This window comes from Myiozetetes cayanensis, unplaced genomic scaffold (assembly GCF_022539395.1).
Source record: "Myiozetetes cayanensis isolate MyiCay16 unplaced genomic scaffold, myiCay2020 scf18, whole genome shotgun sequence".
Lineage (NCBI taxonomy): Eukaryota > Metazoa > Chordata > Aves > Passeriformes > Tyrannidae > Myiozetetes > Myiozetetes cayanensis.
The window spans coordinates 4968404-4986930 of NW_026087389.1; the positions used below are offsets into that span (position 1 = coordinate 4968404).

Consider the following 18527-nt stretch of genomic DNA (forward strand, 5'->3'; position numbering starts at 1 on the left):
CAAGACTCTTTATAGCCTCAGTTAAAAATTGTAGGGCATCACTTGGCTGCTTCGGTCAGGGACATCTCTCTAAGCAGCTCCGGGTACCTCAGTGTGAATTCTGGTTTTACGTGTTAACAGTGTTTAAATTTTACATCTGTTAAACTATCAACTGTGGGTCAAGGAGTAAGGGGTACAAATTGAAATGGAAAATTTAGGCTAAGATATTAGGAAGGAATTCGTGGCTGTGAGGGTGGTGAGGCCCTGGCACGGGCTGCCCGGAGAAGCTGTGGCTGCCCCATCCCTGGAAGTGTCCAACGCCAGGCTTGAACAACCTGTCTAGTGGAAGGCGCCCCTGCCCATGGCAGGGTTTGAGATGACATGGGATTTAAGGCCAAAGCCCAAACCATGCTGTGATTGCGACTCTGCCATATCCCGGCGAGTGATTTCGTTAGCCGAAAGGGAGCGTTGGGAAGCAGGAACTCTGTTTACCGGCGGGGCTGGAGGCGCGGGCAGGAAGCCGGCAGGGCAGGACCCGAGGCCGAACATCCCCCCGGCAGGGCAGGGCAGGGCAGGACTCTCCGCCCCTTCCCGGCGGGTCCCGCCTGCTCCGGCTCCTCCTGCCGGGCCGAGCCCCGCCCGAGTGCGACGTGGATCCGGCGGCGCCTGCGCGGGCCGCCCTTCGCCTCCCTGCGCTCCCCTCAGCCCGAGCCGAGCCCGCGGCCCCGCCGGCAGCGCCGCCGAGCTCCGAGCTGTGGGCGGGGGGCACCCCCGGAGCCGCCGAGCATGAGCTGGTTCAACGCCTCGCAGCTGTCCAGCTTCGCCAAGCAGGCGCTGTCGCAGGCGCAGAAGTCCATCGACCGGGTGCTGGACATCCAGGCCGAGGAGAGCCCCTGGCCCGACGCCGTCATCCCCGACTACGGTGACGGTAAGGGCGGCCGGCCGAGCCCCCTCCCCTCCCTCACTGCCCCCTTCGCTCGCTCTCCTCCCCCGCTGTCTCCCCTTTAACCCCTTAATTGGGGAGGTTTAACCCGGCCCCTCCGTCCCAAGCCCCCTCTGGTTTATGTGACCCACCCTGGTCCCTCTGGTGCCCCCCTGCAGGGTGAGACCCACACAGGGCTGGGGCAGGCTCAGCTCAGGGCCCCGCTGGTGTCACCCGTGTCCTGCCTTTATTGCGCTGAGCTTCATACCCGTGTCCCTCAAGGCGTTGTTTTGGTGTTTTTTTTGGTCGAGGGGCTAATAAGTGACAGAACCTGCTCAGTAATAGAAAAGGAGAAACCGTGCCCTTCCAGAGGCATTCGTGGATTGGCTCTTTGCGACAGCAGACTAGGAGGTGAAAGGCTGGTCCACATAAACCAAGTGAAGGTTCTGCTTTCCCTGGCATCAAGTTCATAATCCTCCAATATTTGTTGAAAGGAATGCGTTGGTGGAAAAGTTGTCGTGGCCCTGAGGGAGTGTCTTTCTTTTATGTTTGCCAATGTGGAACCTGAAGGAATGGTCAGTCCTAAGTTGCTGTGTGGAAATGAAAGAGCAAAAATGAGCCCTCTCATTAGAAACTTCTTTTCCGCTCCATAAATAATATCTTACAGATAAGAATGAATAAACAACAGGATGGGAAACCAGGTTATCTGAAATCAGTGCCCTTATTACAACTGTACGTAGAAGATGTGTATGTATTTGTAGGAGGAGGTTATTTCCAGGTGAACCTGCACCAGAGTGAGATTTCTGAAAACTGAAAGCTGTAGCAATTGAAAGTGTTTTCCAAGCTAATTGCTCAGCAAAGGTCAGTTTTGCATGTCTTTGTCCCTTTGTGGGCTTGGCAGTCAGTCAAGCAGTCCACTGTGGTCTTAAATCGCTGGAATTGTTTGTAGAAAATGGTGTCTTGCTTAATTTATTAAAACTTTAGACTTGTCCAAACATTTTTTAATTTTAATTTATATCTGAGTATTTATAGTAGTCTTGTAATTGATAAGAAAAGCAGCAAAGATCAGCATGCATCTGGTCTCAGGAAAAACATACTTGTTTTTAAAAGATGTCAAAACGTGTTCTGAGTGTTACAGTTCACTCAGAGCTTTTTCTGCAACAAATGAATCATGGACAAGGTAGTAATAAAGCAGATGTTTGTAGTAATAAATCACACATTTGTAGTATTTTGGGCTGTGAGAGCAGTAGTTATCTGAATTTTGAGACCTGAGGCCAACAGCTACCAAGAATTCCTGAAAGTGGAAGACAGCTTTAAATACTATAACTTGGCATTTTTAATAGATACTGCTGTATAAAGTGAACTTGTTTTTAAGTAACCTGAAATAGTTACATTACCCAGATTATATTTGCAGGTACGAAATAACTGGGTATCGCTTTTTGATTTCTCTTTCTTACTTGGGGTGCTACTGAAATTTGATGCTGAAATTCTCATTATCCTTGCTGTTGACAAGTCCTGGAAAACCTGCAAGTAGTACAATAATAGGATGTTGTTTTAGAGCAGCTTCAGAACTAAACAATTCAGTATTTCTCCACAGGAGGAGAAAAAAACTCTCAGCTGGGCTGTTGACGATGTGTATTGTCAACTCCATGCTGGTGCTTGGCGTGTGAAGAAAAATATGAAGCCTGACAAACTGAAAGGGGCAAAAACCCTTTTCTTAGTGAAAATTCTGCAGATATTTAAATTATTTTAAAGCTTTTTGTACCCAAATAGCCTTCAGAGTTGCCCTTATAGCTCTTATAGTGCTGTGTGGGCTTGTTTCCCCTTCCCTGACTCTTCTCTTCATCTGCCTCTTCTGGAATTGTCACTCTTGGATTTACTGGTGCAGTTTGTGTATGGATCCTTTCTGCCTTAAAGTTGCTGTTTAACTGAGTGGGAGCCTGTTGGTTCTGTTCAGATACTCCTGCTTTTCAGAGGTGCCTGTGTCCAGCTTAAGTCTTAAGCTTAAGGGAAACTTTTGCTTTGTTTAAAAGTTCGTTCCAAGCTTTGTAAGGAAGTAGTAACAAAAATGATGCTGTTCGTGATTGTGTGTATCATCATGTATAATACTCACTTTTAAGTTATATGATGTTGAATATTTCCTTTTTTGAACTGTTGCATCTGAAAAGGTAAATACTGAAAAATAATAAATTTTAATTTTTTGGGAACTATTTCTCACCTTTTTTTTTTTTCTTCTTGTTTTAGGAACAAATTCTCTCATAAGTGGAGGATGGGATACATCTTCCTGGGGCTTGAGTTCGGCAACAGAACCCCAGAATCAGCCGGTGTCGCCCACAGCAATCACCAAGCCGGTGAGGAGGACGGTAGTGGATGAATCTGAAAACTTCTTCAGTGCCTTTCTCTCCCCAACAGACGTTCAGAGTATACAGAAAAACCCAGTGGTGTCCAAGCCCCCAGCCAAATCACAGCGACCCAAAGAGGAGGTGAAAAGCACTTTAAAGGAGTCCCAGCACCCCAGTCAGCTGGAAGTGCCGGTGACGACAGAGGCAGAAGTGAAGGATTCCTCCGTAGCTGTCCTGGACTTGAAAAGCCTCGATATTCCCAAGGAGACATCAGAAGAGGATGCTGGGCTAAAATCTGACACCAAGCATGAAGCAAGCACAGATGAAGTTACTGACAAAAAGGCATCTGCTCTAAATTTGGAAGAACCTGAGGATGCTCCTAGTGAAAAATCCAGTGTAGGAGGGGAAGGAGCGGTGGGTGCACCAGAGGGCACTTCACAACCTCTTGGTGCAGGCACAAAAGACATGGGTTTGGAAGGTAAGGAGAGAAAGACTGAGGACAGACAAAGCAATACCCCCTCACCTCCCATTAGCACTTTCTCCTCAGGCACTTCCACAACCAGTGACATTGAAGTGCTGGACCACGAAAGTGTGATAAGCGAGAGCTCAGTGAGTTCAAGACAAGAAGCTGCAGATTCCAAATCCAGCCTTCACCTCATGCAGACATCATTCCAGCTTCTATCCACCTCTGCCTGTGCAGATTATAATCGCTTAGATGACTTCCAAAAAATGACCGAGAGCTGCAGCTCCTCTGATGCTTTTGAAAGGATTGACTCGTTCAGTGTCCAGTCCTTAGACAGCAGAAGTGTGAGCGAGATAAATTCCGATGACGAGTTATCGGGCAGGGCCTCGGCGTCTGCCGCTGTCAGTCCTGCTGTGCCCAAGGCGGAAACGGTCGATGTCCCGAAAAATAAGCCTGAAATCTCGAGTGATGCTCCTGTGTTACACGCTGAGGAAGCTGAGATGGAAGAGAGTGGGAGAAGTGCAACCCCTGTTAATTCTGAGCAGCCGGATGTTCTGGTTGCTGCTGTGCAAAGTCCCGAAGAACAGGTGGTGAAGGAGGAGGCCGAGCCACAGCAGGGTGCTGTGGAGCAAGTGGTACAAGAGGACACTGAAAAGCAAGAGTTTAAAAAGGTAACTGTGAGACATGTATTGCAAACACACCCTTTAATTTCACGTGAAACTCCTGCTTGTCCTATATCTCCAATATTAGCTTCACCTTATTTGAATTCATTAATTGATGCTGAACTATCTCACCCTGTAGAAAACTGTCCTTGATGTCCTGCAGAAGAACAGTACTGGTGAAATTTCTGGTCAGGTAGTTTTGGGTTTCACCTGATCCACCTGTTTATCAGAATTATGAATTGTGAGTAGTGCTGGCAAACAGCACTTCAGTAGGTCAGAGCTTGATAAGTCAAATGTGTTATTTTAATTCTTTGGTGTAATTATTTTTCTGTGAAAGGTGGAAGAGATTCCATGGAATATTTTAATTTGAATTGCAAAACTACAAGCCTTTAGTATTTAAGCAATAATCAAGAAAATATTTTGCAAGTTTTTTTTTTTCCCACAGACAACTATCAAAATTGGATTACATTGGGGGAGTGGGATGCATGTTCTCTGAGGATAGCAGTAGTTAGTGTAAATAAGTCCTTTTTACTAAATAAATTAATGTTTGTTTTGAGCAAGAATAAACTTTACTTTTAAAAAGGAGGTAGAGCAGACTTTTTAAAGAAGATAAACATAGCTTTGGATAGTGAACAGATTCAATGAAATGTGCATGGCTAGTTTAGATAGATGGAATGACTAGAAGGTGACAAAATAAAATACTCAAGTGTGTGGAGACTAAACTGGAGTTTGAAGCAGTGTGTTATGTCCCATTCTGCCAGTGTAGTGAGTGACTATTTTTTTTCCCATTTTCTATAACCATTTTGGTTATATTTTGTGGGGAACAATGATAATGTGATGATAAGTCTTGGGAGGGAATGGTGGGGGGGAAGGGGGAAGCCTGCCCCTCTTGTGTTTTAATTGTCCCATCCGTCTGATCTTTATCTGTAAAAACATTCTTCAGATGATTGATTCATTAACTGAGAAACTGGAGAAGAGGGAAATACAGTTATTAAGTGCTAGTAAAGAAAAGGCACGCCTGGAAGAAGCTTATGATAACCTGAAAGAGTAAGTATGAAAATCCACACAGTAGTGGGTGGAACTGTGACTTTGCTGTAACACAAACTTAGACAATACATAAACCAAGTAGCTTCATGCCTAGAGCAAAGGTTGCACTGCTTGGGAAGGGTGGAAATAACAATTGCATGTGCTGTGATGGGATTTTTTTTTAAAGATAATGTTATTTCTTGGGGCCAAAATCTCTTTTGGGAAGAGGCTGGTGAAAGCTTTTTCAGTAAGCAAGCAGGAGGAATGAGAAACATGTGGAGTCAGGCTTGGTTATTAATAAAGATCTTTATTATATGACTTGATTCAGCTCTTAAAGGAGACTGACTTTTCTGATACAGAGGTATAAACCTGATTTACTAAGTACTTTCCTGACTAAAATGTAGGCAGTGAAAGTGTGGTAGAAGGGCTGGCTGTAAAAAAAAACAACACCTGAATTTATTGTTTCATTTGGTTAAAATTAAACGGGGAAAAAATGGAAAGTTGTATTTACCAGTTCACTGATCAAATGCCAAGTTAACAAATTTGAAGATGATCTGTGAAGCTGTTGTTTAATGACTAAATTGATCTTAAACTTAAAAAATACATTAAATAATTTGCCCTGTATATGATGCAGGCTATGGTTAATTAGAAAGTACCTTATTAAGGGGCAAAACATTTAAGATAAATCAACTATTTAATTGTTTTCATGGGTAAATTACAGAATTAATAAAGATCTTTGATTAGTACTTCTAATATGGATGGTTTTTTGACTTCTGTTTAAACTTTGTAAAATAAATTAACAAAACACTTTTAAAAAGCATTTAAGACAACCTGTTGCAAATTGTTTGGAATGCCACATAATGATACAGCTGTTCTGAACTGTTAATTTTAAATGCAGTGAAATGTTTAGAATGAAAGAAGAGAGCAGTAGCCTTTCATCTCTTAAAGAGGAGTTCGCTCAGCGAATTGCAGATGCTGAGAAGAAGCTCCAACTAGCCTGCAAGGAGAGAGATGCAGCTAAAAAGGTAATTTGGCTTTTTAGTGAAATTAATACTTATCATTTTAGGACACAAGTAAATTTCTTGAGGTTTAATTGCTAAAAATTAAGCCAGGGAAAAAGCCTGGGGCTGACAGGTGCTGTCTTATGCTATTAGAAACCAGCATAAGCTGGTTTTAGCCATCCAGGCTGCTTGGTATTTCCTTGGGATTTTTAAGTTAGTCTGTTTTGGGGAAGAAAAAGGGTTTAAGGTCTGCTCTCATTCACCTTTTACCCATATATGCATTTGCATTGGTGTGAGGGAGAATGGCCTGGGGATGCGAGGAAGGAAAGAATGGGAATGAGGAAGGAAAGAATGGGAACGGCTTCTTTAGAGGATTAACTGGGAGGAAAATTAAGGACTGATGACAGATTGGTTTGGAATGAGCAAAGAAATCTGCAGCAACAAAGTTTATGGGGTTTAAATGTTCTTGACCTGGTATCACAGCATTACATTTCGTAGCTTAATGCAGAGAAGGAAACTCAAATCTGTGACTGGAATACAGATATTTTTCACAGTTGTTTGTCACTGCAGGTGTCACTGTGTTGACACAGTAGTGAGTTGAAATAGAAAAATTACCCAATACCTGTATGTGAATAGGACAGGTTGTTTTTGCAACATTGCAAAAGTTTCAGTCATAGAAAATTAAATGGCTGGAGGAGTTGGAACAAATTGTAGGGAGGATTTACGGACTCTCAATCCTTGGAGATTTTTAAAACTTGATGGAATAAGGCTCTGAGCAATCTGTTTTGATCAGATAATCTCCAGAGTTCCCTTCCAACCTAAATTGTTTTCCATGAAAATTTCCTCTTTTTTGAGGAGGAAGGGGTGAGAATAAAAAGGTGATCAGTGTAGCTCACTGCACGTTTTTTCCTAAATATATTGTAATAAATGGTTCTTAAGTATTTTATCCTATTATTTAGGAAGTAAAGACTGTAAAAGAAGAATTGGCTACTAGACTTAATACCAACGAAACTGCTGAATTACTGAAAGAAAAAGAAGAGCAAATCAAAGGATTAATGGAGGAAGGTGAGAATTAACTTTTTAATAGTAAAAATGGAGAATAGTTTGAAATGCACTGCCCTTTCATACGAGTCTTCTTTATGCAAAAAAATGCAAAATTTGAAGCATATTGGATGTTTCTGAACATTTGAAATGTTTATTGAGTAGCAAAGAGCAACAGGAGGGGTCAGGCAGGCATAGGTGGCTCGAGAGGTGCTTCCTGCAGGGAGCACAAAAGTGGCTGTGAGATAAAACCAGTGTGTGCAGTACAACACATTGTGTTTGTTCCATTTGGGCATTGTTAAGGCATTTCAGCAGTGTCTCCTTTAATACTGCCTAATTTTGGAAGTAAAATATAGTTGCTAAATGAACAGACCATTCTATTTTTCTCCTGAAATGATGAGCTCATTTGCTTTACTTTCAAAGCAATTCACATCCTGTCTCACTAGAGCTGAGTGTAACAAGGTCATCCCAGGATAAGGTAAATTTAAAACTTAAGAACTTACATGAAAAAATGCAAGAATAAGCATTTCCATACTTATTTGGTTATTATTTTCATGGGACTGAGGAGCAAGGCAGGTGTGAATAGAGAGAGTCCATAGAATATCAGCAATATGCATTAGCTTTATATTGATTTTCTTCACAGGAGAAAAGCTTTCCAAACAGCAGCTGCACAATTCCAACATTATTAAGAAATTAAGAGCCAAAGAGAAAGAGAGAGAAAATATTAACACAAAACAGAGCAAAAGGATTAAGGAATTGGAGGAGGAGTTGCAGCATTTGAAACAGGTGAGCTATTTGTTGATTTTTTTTTTTTTAAACTTTTTACATAAACTGCAGAGTTGCCTTTCAGGGGGGCTCTTGATAGACTGAATATTCTTTCCTTTTCTTGGAGACTTCCCTATTTCATAGAATCATAGAATGGTTTGGGATGGAAGGGACCTTAAAGATCATCTCATTCTGACCTCCCTGACGTGGGCAGGGACACCTTCCACTAGACCAGGTTGCTCAAAGTTTCATCCAGCCTGCCCTTGAACACTTCCAGCCACAACTTCTCCTGGCAACCTGTGCCAGGACCTCACCTCACATTATTGGAACACTGAGTTGTGATTTATGTGCGTATTCTCATTAAAACTGCAGTCAGGTGTCTTTCCAGCTGCTTGTTTGCACTTGCACTGCTGTTACCGGCTGAGCCGCCCCAGTTCATTACACTGAGTTTTGGTTGGAAAACACGCACCAGCAAAACTTGGGCTGTGATTGAATCAAGATCTTACAAGCAGCAGACTCAGTATGAGTATGTGAAACTGGTGAAGAGCAGCCCCCTCCTCTTAAGAAGGTGGGAGGAGCAAAACCTCTCTCTTTTAGCAAAGCGTCAGATGGGTTCAGTTGTTTTGTGTAACTTCATCCTGAATTGGTTGCCACGGTTGTTGCTGTGCTCAGACAGCATCGCCTGCCCAGGTCCTGGGGACTGTCTCATGTTTCTTGTTTGCACTCTGACAGGTGCTTGATGGCAAGGAGGACCTCGAGAAGCAGCATCGAGACAGCATCAAACAACTGAACAGTGTCGTGGAGCGACAAGAAAAGGATCTTGCTAAACTTCAGGCAGAGGTGGAAGACCTTGAAGAGAGGAACAGGAGTGTCCAGGCAGCACTTGACAGTGCATACAAGTAAGCAATCACACACTCAGATTCTGTGCCTCTTTCTTGTGCAACGCTTGTGAAATGTTTACATATAAAAAAGTTATTTGCAAAGTCACTGTTGGCATTGTATAAACTGTAAATGCATTGAGGTTGGTTTGTTTGTTTTTCTCCCCAGGGAACTTGCAGATCTTCATAAAGCTAATGCTACCAAGGACAGCGAGGCTCAGGAAGCAGCCTTAAGTAGGGAAATGAAGGCAAAGGAAGAGCTTGGGTTAGCTCTGGAAAAGGCCCAGGAGGAGGCTCGGCAGCAGCAAGAAGCTTTGGCGATTCAGGTGGGTCTTAAATGCAGTCAATAAACTTTTAAATTGAACAAATGACTCTGCTGAGGTGGTGTGTGCACTGACGTCATGAACGTGAGGTGGAACCCGTCTTTGTTTGCTTGGCAAATACTCAGTGGATTTCTTTCCTGATGAATTGGTTCAGTCTTGAGGAGTAGTTGCGCTAAGCTTTAAAATATGAATTCTACTTAAAAATACTTATAATTGTATAAATGAGATTACTTTGACAGCCTCTGTGTTAAGGTTGTAGTACCCTTACCATGGTGCAAAGTGCAAGAAATTTAGCTGGGCGGAATTTTTAGTGATAATCAGTGTAACTGTTTGTATGCAAAAACAAAGCCTTTGCTTGTAAGCAGACATACCCTGTCTAACAGTGTTTAAAAATGGTGTAGGACTGTGGCACTGAAGAGGTCATACCATAACTTTCAGCAAGAGTTTGGTAACAATTCTTTGCTTTTTTAGGTGGCAGACCTGAGGCTGGCACTGCAACGTGCAGAGCAGCAGGCAGCAAGAAAGGAAGATTATTTACGCCAGGAAATTGGTGAACTACAACAGGTACTGTAACAAATAGATGATGCCAACTTGTATCTGCAAGGAGGGTTTCTAAAAACTGAAAGGAAAATGCTACCATGGCATTAATAGCCTGAAAGAGAGCATTTGTTTTCCTTGTTAGCTGCAGGATTTATCCTGTGTAGAGGAAAAATAAAAATATTAAAGGAAATGGTTTTTTAAATCACATGGTGAAAAAATAGTATTTTTTTATGATGCCTCTTAAATGGAGTGCTATCCTTTTAATATAAGACAAAGTACAGACATTAAGTTTGTGATAGTCATCTAAAATTGCTGACAAATGTGTTTTGAATGACTCTGTAGCTGCTTCCTAAAAATATTTTTATGGTTTTAAGGTCCAGAAGATAGATTCTTGCCAAAATGTTGGCAGCATTTTGCTATCATGTTCTAGAGGGCTGGACATTTCTGGGCCCTTACTCTGTCATGTATCTAAAAATGTTAAACTTCTTTCTTGGAATTTGACACCGAAGAGTTTGAACCCATAAACGTTAGCTGTAAAGCAATAATTTTAGAAAGTTAAGCAGCTGCTGTGTATTTAGCTGAATTCTCTATTAATCTTTGAATCCATCATATGATTTCAAAGCTTAGTTATATTTAATTTGTGATTTCAGAGACTCCAGGAAGCAGAGAACAGGAACCAAGAACTGAGCCAAAGTGTCACATCCGCTACACGGCCCCTGCTCCGGCAGATAGAGAATCTTCAGGCCACGCTGGGAGCACAGACCTCTGCATGGGAAAAACTGGAAAAGAACCTTTCTGACAGACTGGGTAAGATGTTTTTAGCTTTTCCTGAACTGTGAGGCCCTTGGTGAAAATGTGAGATGCCTGAAGGTAAAAGTAAAGGACTTGACACGTCCCCAGTGCGGAGATGGTGGATCAGAAAAGATGAGCACAAAATGCTTTCCCGTAAGGAAATGTTGTGGGGGGAATTATGCCAAGTTTCTTGGACAGATTATCCACTGGTTCTACTGTAACTTAAGATTGTAAGGTGGAGATGTTAAGGTGTACATGTTCTTACAACATCTCAGGGAAGGATGGACTTTGAGACACTGAAAGTATCCCAGTGTTTTTTATTGTCAAAGCTGATGCTTGGATTCCATATTGTGAAGGTTGGAATAATTTGCTTACCTATCTGCATAGGTGATGATACATATAGTGGTTGATACAGCAGTAATCTATTGTTTTAAATGAAAAATGCATAAAAAGCCCATAGGTGGACTCAGAGAAATTATTTCCTTTCTGGAGGCAGTCTGTAGTTGTATATTGTATTCTGAAAGAGTATGAAATCTCTCTCCTGTATTCCACCACACCTCTGACTGTAGTGGAAAATACCTAATTTCCTTTACAAAAGAAAAAAATACATTTTTAAAGAAAGATTAGCTGCATATAAAAAAAATTCTCAAATTTTGATGCATCAATAAGTGGCACATGTTATAGATGTTTGACGAAAAATGTTAAATTCCATGTTTTTCCTAATATTAGGTGAGTCTCAAACTCTTCTAGCGGCAGCTGCTGAGAGAGAACGGGCTGCTACAGAAGAACTTCTGGCTAATAAAATTCAGATGTCTTCTTCTGAATCTCAGAATAGTCTTTTAAGGCAAGAAAATACACGCCTTCAGGCTCAGCTGGAAGTGGAGAGAACCAAATTGAAGAAAATGGAAAACGAAAACAGTAGGTGAGTTGCATTTTTGGTTAAACAGCATTTCTTTGAAATGGTAGTGAAATGGAGTGTTGATATGACCGGGCAGAATGTTGACAGCTATTGATGTTGTCCAACTTGTTAAGGATATTTTGTTTCATGCTAAAGATGGGAGGGTGTTACATTCATAATGTTTTATAGCCCTGAAGCTGTGTTTGTTTTATAGGCATAGGAATCTAAAGTAAACAGAGAATACTTACTTAGTGACTTTCTCTACCTGTTTCCTTCCTCAATGTAGGTACGAGGTTGAACTAGAAGGGCTCAAAGATGAGTATGCAAAAACCTTGGAAGATGCAAAGAAAGAAAAGGTATTGCCTAGTGCACCTTTAACCTGTGTTATCATTGAAGCCTGAGCTAGCAGGATGTTAACAGCCTGTATTTGTTTGTGCAGACACTGCTGGCCACTCAGTTAGAAATGGAGAGGATGAAAGTTGAACAGGAAAGAAAGAAGGCAATTCTCGTGCAGGAAGCAGCAAAGGAGAAGGTACCAAACCTGAGAAGAGATAAGATATGGATAATGATTGTTTTAATCTTCTGGGGCTTTTGAGTGCTGTTGTATTCTCTCTCTTCTGAAGTTACTTGTTTTGTTTGCTTAGACTACTAGCATTGCTTCCACTCAATTCCTGTTCTGTTTCACATGACTCTGTGTAATTACCACATGCTTTCCAGCTGAAGTCACAAGTCACAGAGCAGTCCTCAGTAGTCATTAACTTTGTTACTGCTAATTAGCAGTTGGTATTCAAGTAGAAGTGTTTATATTATTGGTTTCTTACCTTCTCCAGTTCTAAAATCTAAGTTCTTCATCCTTCAGAGGACAGTATTCTTGTAGATGCTGCCTGGAAAAGAGGCCAGTCTGTTGGGAAGGTTTATCAGTGAGGTATTAGCATGTGAGAAATCTCAGAATTGAATTCATACACTTTATTTGGGAAAAAAAAAATAGTATTAATATTCATTGTAAAAAGAGACTTCCTTCTGGGTGTGAGATACTCTTCCATTTGAGCATACAGAAGTGCCTCTGAATCTCCCTTGGCTACTTGAGAGGAACTCTTTTGGTGTAATTTGCAGCTTCTGTCTTTGTTTCCAGAAAAGTCTGAGAACTTGGTCATAGACTATAAGTGCTATAGTACAGACATTCTTCATTGTGGAACTTTCATATGTTTTAGGGATAAAGGAAATAGAAAGTTTATCTATCACACAGTGTTCTATAGTTAGTGGTGTAAAAAGGCACTCTTTTTACAGAATCTGTCTTTTACAATGTTGTGAACTTTTTTCTTTGTCTAACTGGTGATGTTGTCTGCTGTTGTTTGTGTTTAAGGATCGGAAGTCATTTACAATTGAAACTGTTTCAAGTACTCCATCAATGTCACGCTCTAGTTCCATAAGTGGGGTGGAAATGGCAGGTCTTCAGACCTCTTTCCTCTCACAGGTAAGATATATCACCTATATTGCCTTTTTTTTTTTTTTTTGTGGGCTACTTATTTTGCTCCTCAAGAAGTTTTATTAATGTAGAAAATGACTCTTCAAGAGTGTATTTGCCTTAGACAAGGTAACTTCCTGTGCACAAACACCTAAAACCTGCTTACAAGATGTCTGTGGTTGTAAAACACATGTGAAAGGCAGGTGAAACTACCACCTTTATTGCAGAGTAATATATACATGTATTGGTGTTGAGCTCACATGTAAGGAGCTATCCCAAACTGTGCCTGTTAACCTTAAGCTGTTGTTTTAAAAACAAACTTTAAGCATTGAAATGCTTACCTAGCACAGGGCAATTTTAAGTCTTAAAGTATGCAATACTTAGGGGAAGGAGGATTTCGAAGTTGTGCACGTTTTAATCTAATTTTAAGCTTCTCTAACCTTCTGTTTGTAGGATGATCCTCATGATCACTCGTTTGGACCAATAGCCACTAGTGGGAGCAATCTCTATGATGCCATAAGGATGGGAGCAGGTTCAAGTATAATTGAAAACCTTCAGTCACAGCTAAAACTGAGAGAAGGAGAGATTTCACATCTGCAGGTGCTGTAGTCACTCTTACATAACCAAACAGCATTTACAAATGTAAATACTAATGCAATAGTGTTATATTGTGGGGTTTTATTCAGAAAGCTTGGTCACTTTTGTGGCAGTTCTGTGAACCAGAGTAGCTGCTGGAGGTATGTTTGGGCAAGGACCTACCCAGAAAACTTGTCAGATAAAAAAAAAAGGGAAAAACCCCAAAGCACTGATCAGATTTGAGAAGAAGAGTGCTTCCAAGATGTGCTGTCTCAGAGTCTGGCTTAAGAAAAAGCCTTAATTAGTATCAAAATATTTTGTTTGATAAATACAGTAAATTCTTTCCTTCTCCTAATTGTTGTATGTGTTTACCTCAGCTGGAAATTGGAAACCTTGAGAAAACTCGATCAATAATGGCAGAAGAACTGGTTAAATTAACAAATCAAAATGATGAACTGGAAGAAAAGGTGAAGGAAATACCAAAATTGCGCACACAGTTAAAGGTAAATGTATTTCTGTTGTGAGTCCATGTAAAATTTACATAACTGGAGTTTTTATTAGGAATGCTCCTATCAGTTTAGGATTATATTCAAGTCTGTCCCTAATTGTAAATGGCTGAGGAGGCTGTGTGGGATTTTCATAGAGTAAATTCTGAAAATGCCCACTCCATAGCTGGGTAGTGACCTCAGAACACAGTTGCTGGAAGTGTGTGTTGTGCAGAAGATTGTGTGCTAAATCAAGGAGGGAATATTCTTGTTTCTGTCATTTAAGACACTTGTCTGGAACTGGACTTTTCAGTAGAGGGAGTGTTTTGATGAATAGCATGGATTTGAGAGGCTGATGCAGAAGCTGAATGAGTGTCTAGTAGAAATACAGGAAAGAAGATAAATATTTTAATCCTCATGTTTAAGAATTTAAGTTCAAATATTTGAAATAGTTTTGCAATAATTTTGGAAATTATTATTTTATAAATACAGAATATTCGATTTTCTCCTGAAATATTTCACAAACTGGTAATTCCTGTAGTAAAACAGTGTAGTTTTCTAACTGTTTTTAGTGCTTATAGCCATTGAACTTGAAGGTGTTTTAGTACAGCCTCTGAAGCCAGCACTAACTCTTTGTAGGATCTTTGGAATATCTTCCTTTTAATATCTAGAGTATAAATCTAGCCATATTCAAACATGAAGTATTTTTGAAGAGTTTATGGTGTTATACTTTGATAAAGCAATGCTACATTTACTTTCCTGAGTAGTGTAAAACACTGTCCCAGGAGCAATTTTTCTAATGTTGAAAACCAGTCAGGTAACAAACTGTCCTTGCAGGATTTGGATCAAAGATACAACACAATTCTCCAGATGTATGGAGAGAAGGCAGAGGAAGCTGAGGAACTCCGACTGGATCTGGAAGATGTGAAAAACATGTACAAGACTCAGATAGATGAACTTTTAAAACAAAGGCAAAATTAATTCCTGCTGGAACTCTTAACATTATATGTGAACAGACTGTAAAGATAACTGTTTATGTAAATGCTGAATTTAAATGTCTTGTAAAAAAATAACTGTATTATAGAAAATGTGACTATGTTCATATGTTGACAGAAGAATCAATGCTTTAAGTGTCCCGTTCTGTCTGCAGTTAAATTATTTGTGCAATATTTAATTTTTTTTTTTCAGTCATCCCTTTATTTAAGTCTTTGCTACACGGTGGGTCATTTTACTTGTAAACAGTAGCAGAAATGATGGTTGTTACCTCATGAGACAGCACTGGAAGGCATGAGTTGTACTAAAACAGCCCTTGATTCATAATTCCTTTAAACCTATGAAAATCACATTAGAAGTCTTTCCTAAGTGTTCTTCATATGAGTTTTTCTAAAACCTCATCAGTTAATTTTTAATAACAAAATGGCAGTGACTTGCTGTCTGAAGCATAATTGGTGGATATTTTTATGACAGGAAAATCGTACATTTGTACTTGCAACATCTGAACATGTTAGGGTGATTATTCTTAAATCAGATTAGTCTGACTGTTTTACACTAAGTCCTCTAAAGCAGAGTGCAAGACTCAGACGAGACTTTAAATTACAGCTTCATCTTGTACGTTGCTCATGTTCTTATGAACAGCGTAGAGGCAACAACTCTGCTTGTAATTGTAAAATGTGTCTAATTTTAAAACCAGAAATATGAGCTATTAAATACTTATCCTAGATTTAGTTGCTGATTTTTAACAGTAGCTAAAACAGTTCAGAAGAATGCAGAAAACTTTTTTTTTTTTTTTTTAAATAAGTTGCTGCAGCTCTCATGGTCCAGTGTATACAAGTAGCGGGGTTTAGGCTTTCTGTAAAATTGTACTGTGACTTAATATACTTTTCAAGCAAATCTCCAGTGGCTGCAAAGTATTTCTCATGCCATTCCTTAAGCAAGGTATTGGTCAAACAGCATCCATGTGACTTGGAGTTGAGCTGCATTTTTGGTAATGTCAGAGGAAACGTTTGAATTGGACCCTTGGGAATGCTGAGAATCGCGGGAAGGAGTTTTCGCCTTCCTCTCTGCATTCCAGAGACCAAATATTTTGCTGCATTCGGAACCTACTCGTGTGAAATATTTGGCAGTTGAAATTCTTTCCTTATCATACCAGTGCCTCTGTTGGGAAAGGGTTTTTTATTTTTCCCAGATCTGTGCACTTTGTAATTTGGGAACTCTCTTCCTGCTTGGGTATTCAGTGGCCTGAGAGAGGCAAGGGATGTGAAGGGTGAGAAATTGCTTCTGGAGAAAAGCCTCTTGGTAACATGACTTTACTATGGGTGTTAAGGATTAATTCCTCACTGGGAGAACAGTTAAGTCACTGAAGGTACAGGAGGAAGGGTATGTTCCTGTAAAATCCTGGTCCAATTTGAGATTCAGGCAGTTACTCTGAACATTTCAATAACACCATAGAGCAAAAACACTAAAATTTGTTATAACTCCCCATCTGTCATAGAAACTTTAACTGCTTTAATAAAAATACTTTTTTCTTTTCCTTTTTTTTTTTTTTTTTTTAATGGGGAGGTGGGAGGGAACTATCCTCTTACTGTTTTCATTTCAGATTTGGAAACCATGGTGATTCTGTTTTTTTCCTAAAAACCTCAGAATTTAACACTTTGCCTTCATATTGAAGCATAGTTGGTTGCTTTGAGTTTCAAAAAAGCTCCAAACCAACCAACCCCACACAAAAAGCACTCCTTATAAAAGCACTTTCTGGAGCTTTACTGATTTATTGTGTATTAGAATTATGATGTGCAAAGGTTAGTTCAGCCTTCTCCTAAGAAAACAACTTTTATGATGGTCAAAGATTAGAAATTCTGTTCAGCTTTTATCTACTGCAGCAAATCAATATATTGCTGGTTTTCAGCATTTTTTTTACAATCTTGGTAGACAAATGCAGTACTTAAAAAAAAAAATTATCCTTTGAACTTTTATTGGGATCTGTTGCTGCCAGTGCTTTTGAAGGTAACATTTCCTCTGTAATTTGTGAGTAGATGCTCCTGAAGGGCTGACACAGGCAGTTCTGAGGATATCTCAGGCTATCTTGGGTTTTCAGGAAGAGCTTTGGTAAATGGGAAATTTTAATACACGGTCAGCATTAACTGTTTTCAATGTAAAAACATTTGACAGGTATTAGATTTTTAAATTTTACAAAAGTAGATGTAAATATTTGTATTGACTATTTTTGGATTCTTTATTCCCATTTAGTGCAACCTTTACTATCACCTGAGAATCAGATGGCCTTCTGTGTCTTAATCATCAAAGCCTTAGAAAACAAGGTGGCTGTTGGAAGGTAACATAGACTTTAAAGTATTCTGGTTTGGTCATCCTTGGCATAATTCTTGTATGCTTGTTTTGAAGAAACATTAATGTCTGCTTGGACACATTTAGTTCATGGCTCTGAGTTTGCCTAGAAGAGTGACATGCAAAATTAAAGGACTTAGGTCAGAATTCTAATATCCGTTTATGTTTATTATTTTAGGACATTCCTTCTGAAAGCAACTAATTTAGATCTCATTTTTCACTGCATATGCAAGTACTAGGAAATGCTATTTAAAGGTTTACTCAAAAGTACAGTGTTCAGAGGGGGCTGAATTCCCAGCCTAGGTAATGGAAAGGCTGTGGATGTAGGTGGGTTTGGATGAGGAATAGACTCCTTGGTACTCACTTCCTTTCAGAACACATGTTCAAAATCCCATGTATTTGCACATGAGAAAAGGGGTTAGTTCTGCTTATTTTTCTTTCCTGCTACAACTTTGTTTTAATTTACGTGCTTGTGTTTGACTAAGGGCTATAATGATCCTGAGTATGAGGTGAAATGATTATTGCACGGTAAAATAAAGCCCCTTGGTTTCTAGCTGTAAAATGTGTATAAACTGTAAAAAGCACGGGTCAGGGTAAAATAAAATTTTGCGCTAAGAGTGTGCTCTGTTTCTCTTTGAGAAAGGACTTGAAACACTTCCATGGTGGGTGGATGTGTGTGAAAGGAAAATACTGCTTAAGTCAAGAGATACCAGATCTAGCTGGAATACAGCATTAGAGATGCCAGTTACAAGTCTTGTGGTGCTGCGGGTATTTAGGCAGAAGAGGGTGGTTTATTTATAAATGCGCTGCAGTGGGGGGATTATGGATAATGTGAAATTAAGACTAAGTTCCTTTATTCGAGTAAGCGGTGTCAGCCCATCTGCCGGCGCCCTCTGTCCCTGTTCTCCCGCATGTTTCCTGTGGCAGGCCGGGCGTTTGTTCCTCATCCCCCACCTGCGAACGAGGGGAGAAGAGCTCTGTGCTGGGGTGGAGGATTCAAAGCTCTTGAGTGTTGTCGCCTGTGCCCCCT

General features: G+C 40.2%; 1 protein-coding gene across 1 annotated transcript; it reads left to right on the plus strand.

The window, feature by feature from the left end:
• The first annotated feature begins 668 nt into the window (after positions 1-668).
• TMF1 (TATA element modulatory factor 1) lies at positions 669-18112 on the plus strand. The gene is made up of 17 exons (XM_050312981.1): positions 669-907; positions 3146-4377; positions 5312-5415; positions 6293-6419; positions 7355-7460; positions 8080-8222; positions 8934-9100; positions 9249-9405; positions 9874-9966; positions 10593-10749; positions 11464-11656; positions 11919-11988; positions 12072-12164; positions 12996-13106; positions 13551-13697; positions 14051-14176; positions 14996-18112. The coding sequence occupies exons 1-17, from the start codon at positions 766-768 to the stop codon at positions 15137-15139; spliced, it is 3312 nt and encodes a 1103-aa protein (XP_050168938.1). The 5' UTR covers positions 669-765; the 3' UTR covers positions 15140-18112.
• Positions 18113-18527: the final 415 nt, after the last annotated feature.

Bases quoted from the DNA above. Each gene is read 5' to 3' on its own strand.
- TMF1 (XM_050312981.1), top strand. From the start codon at position 766: ATGAGCTGGTTCAACGCCTCGCAGCTGTCCAGCTTCGCCAAGCAGGCG. The intron at 11,989-12,071 runs GTATTGCCTAGT...TTGTTTGTGCAG, and splicing joins AAGATGCAAAGAAAGAAAAG to ACACTGCTGGCCACTCAGTT. The intron at 14,177-14,995 runs GTAAATGTATTT...CTGTCCTTGCAG, and splicing joins AATTGCGCACACAGTTAAAG to GATTTGGATCAAAGATACAA.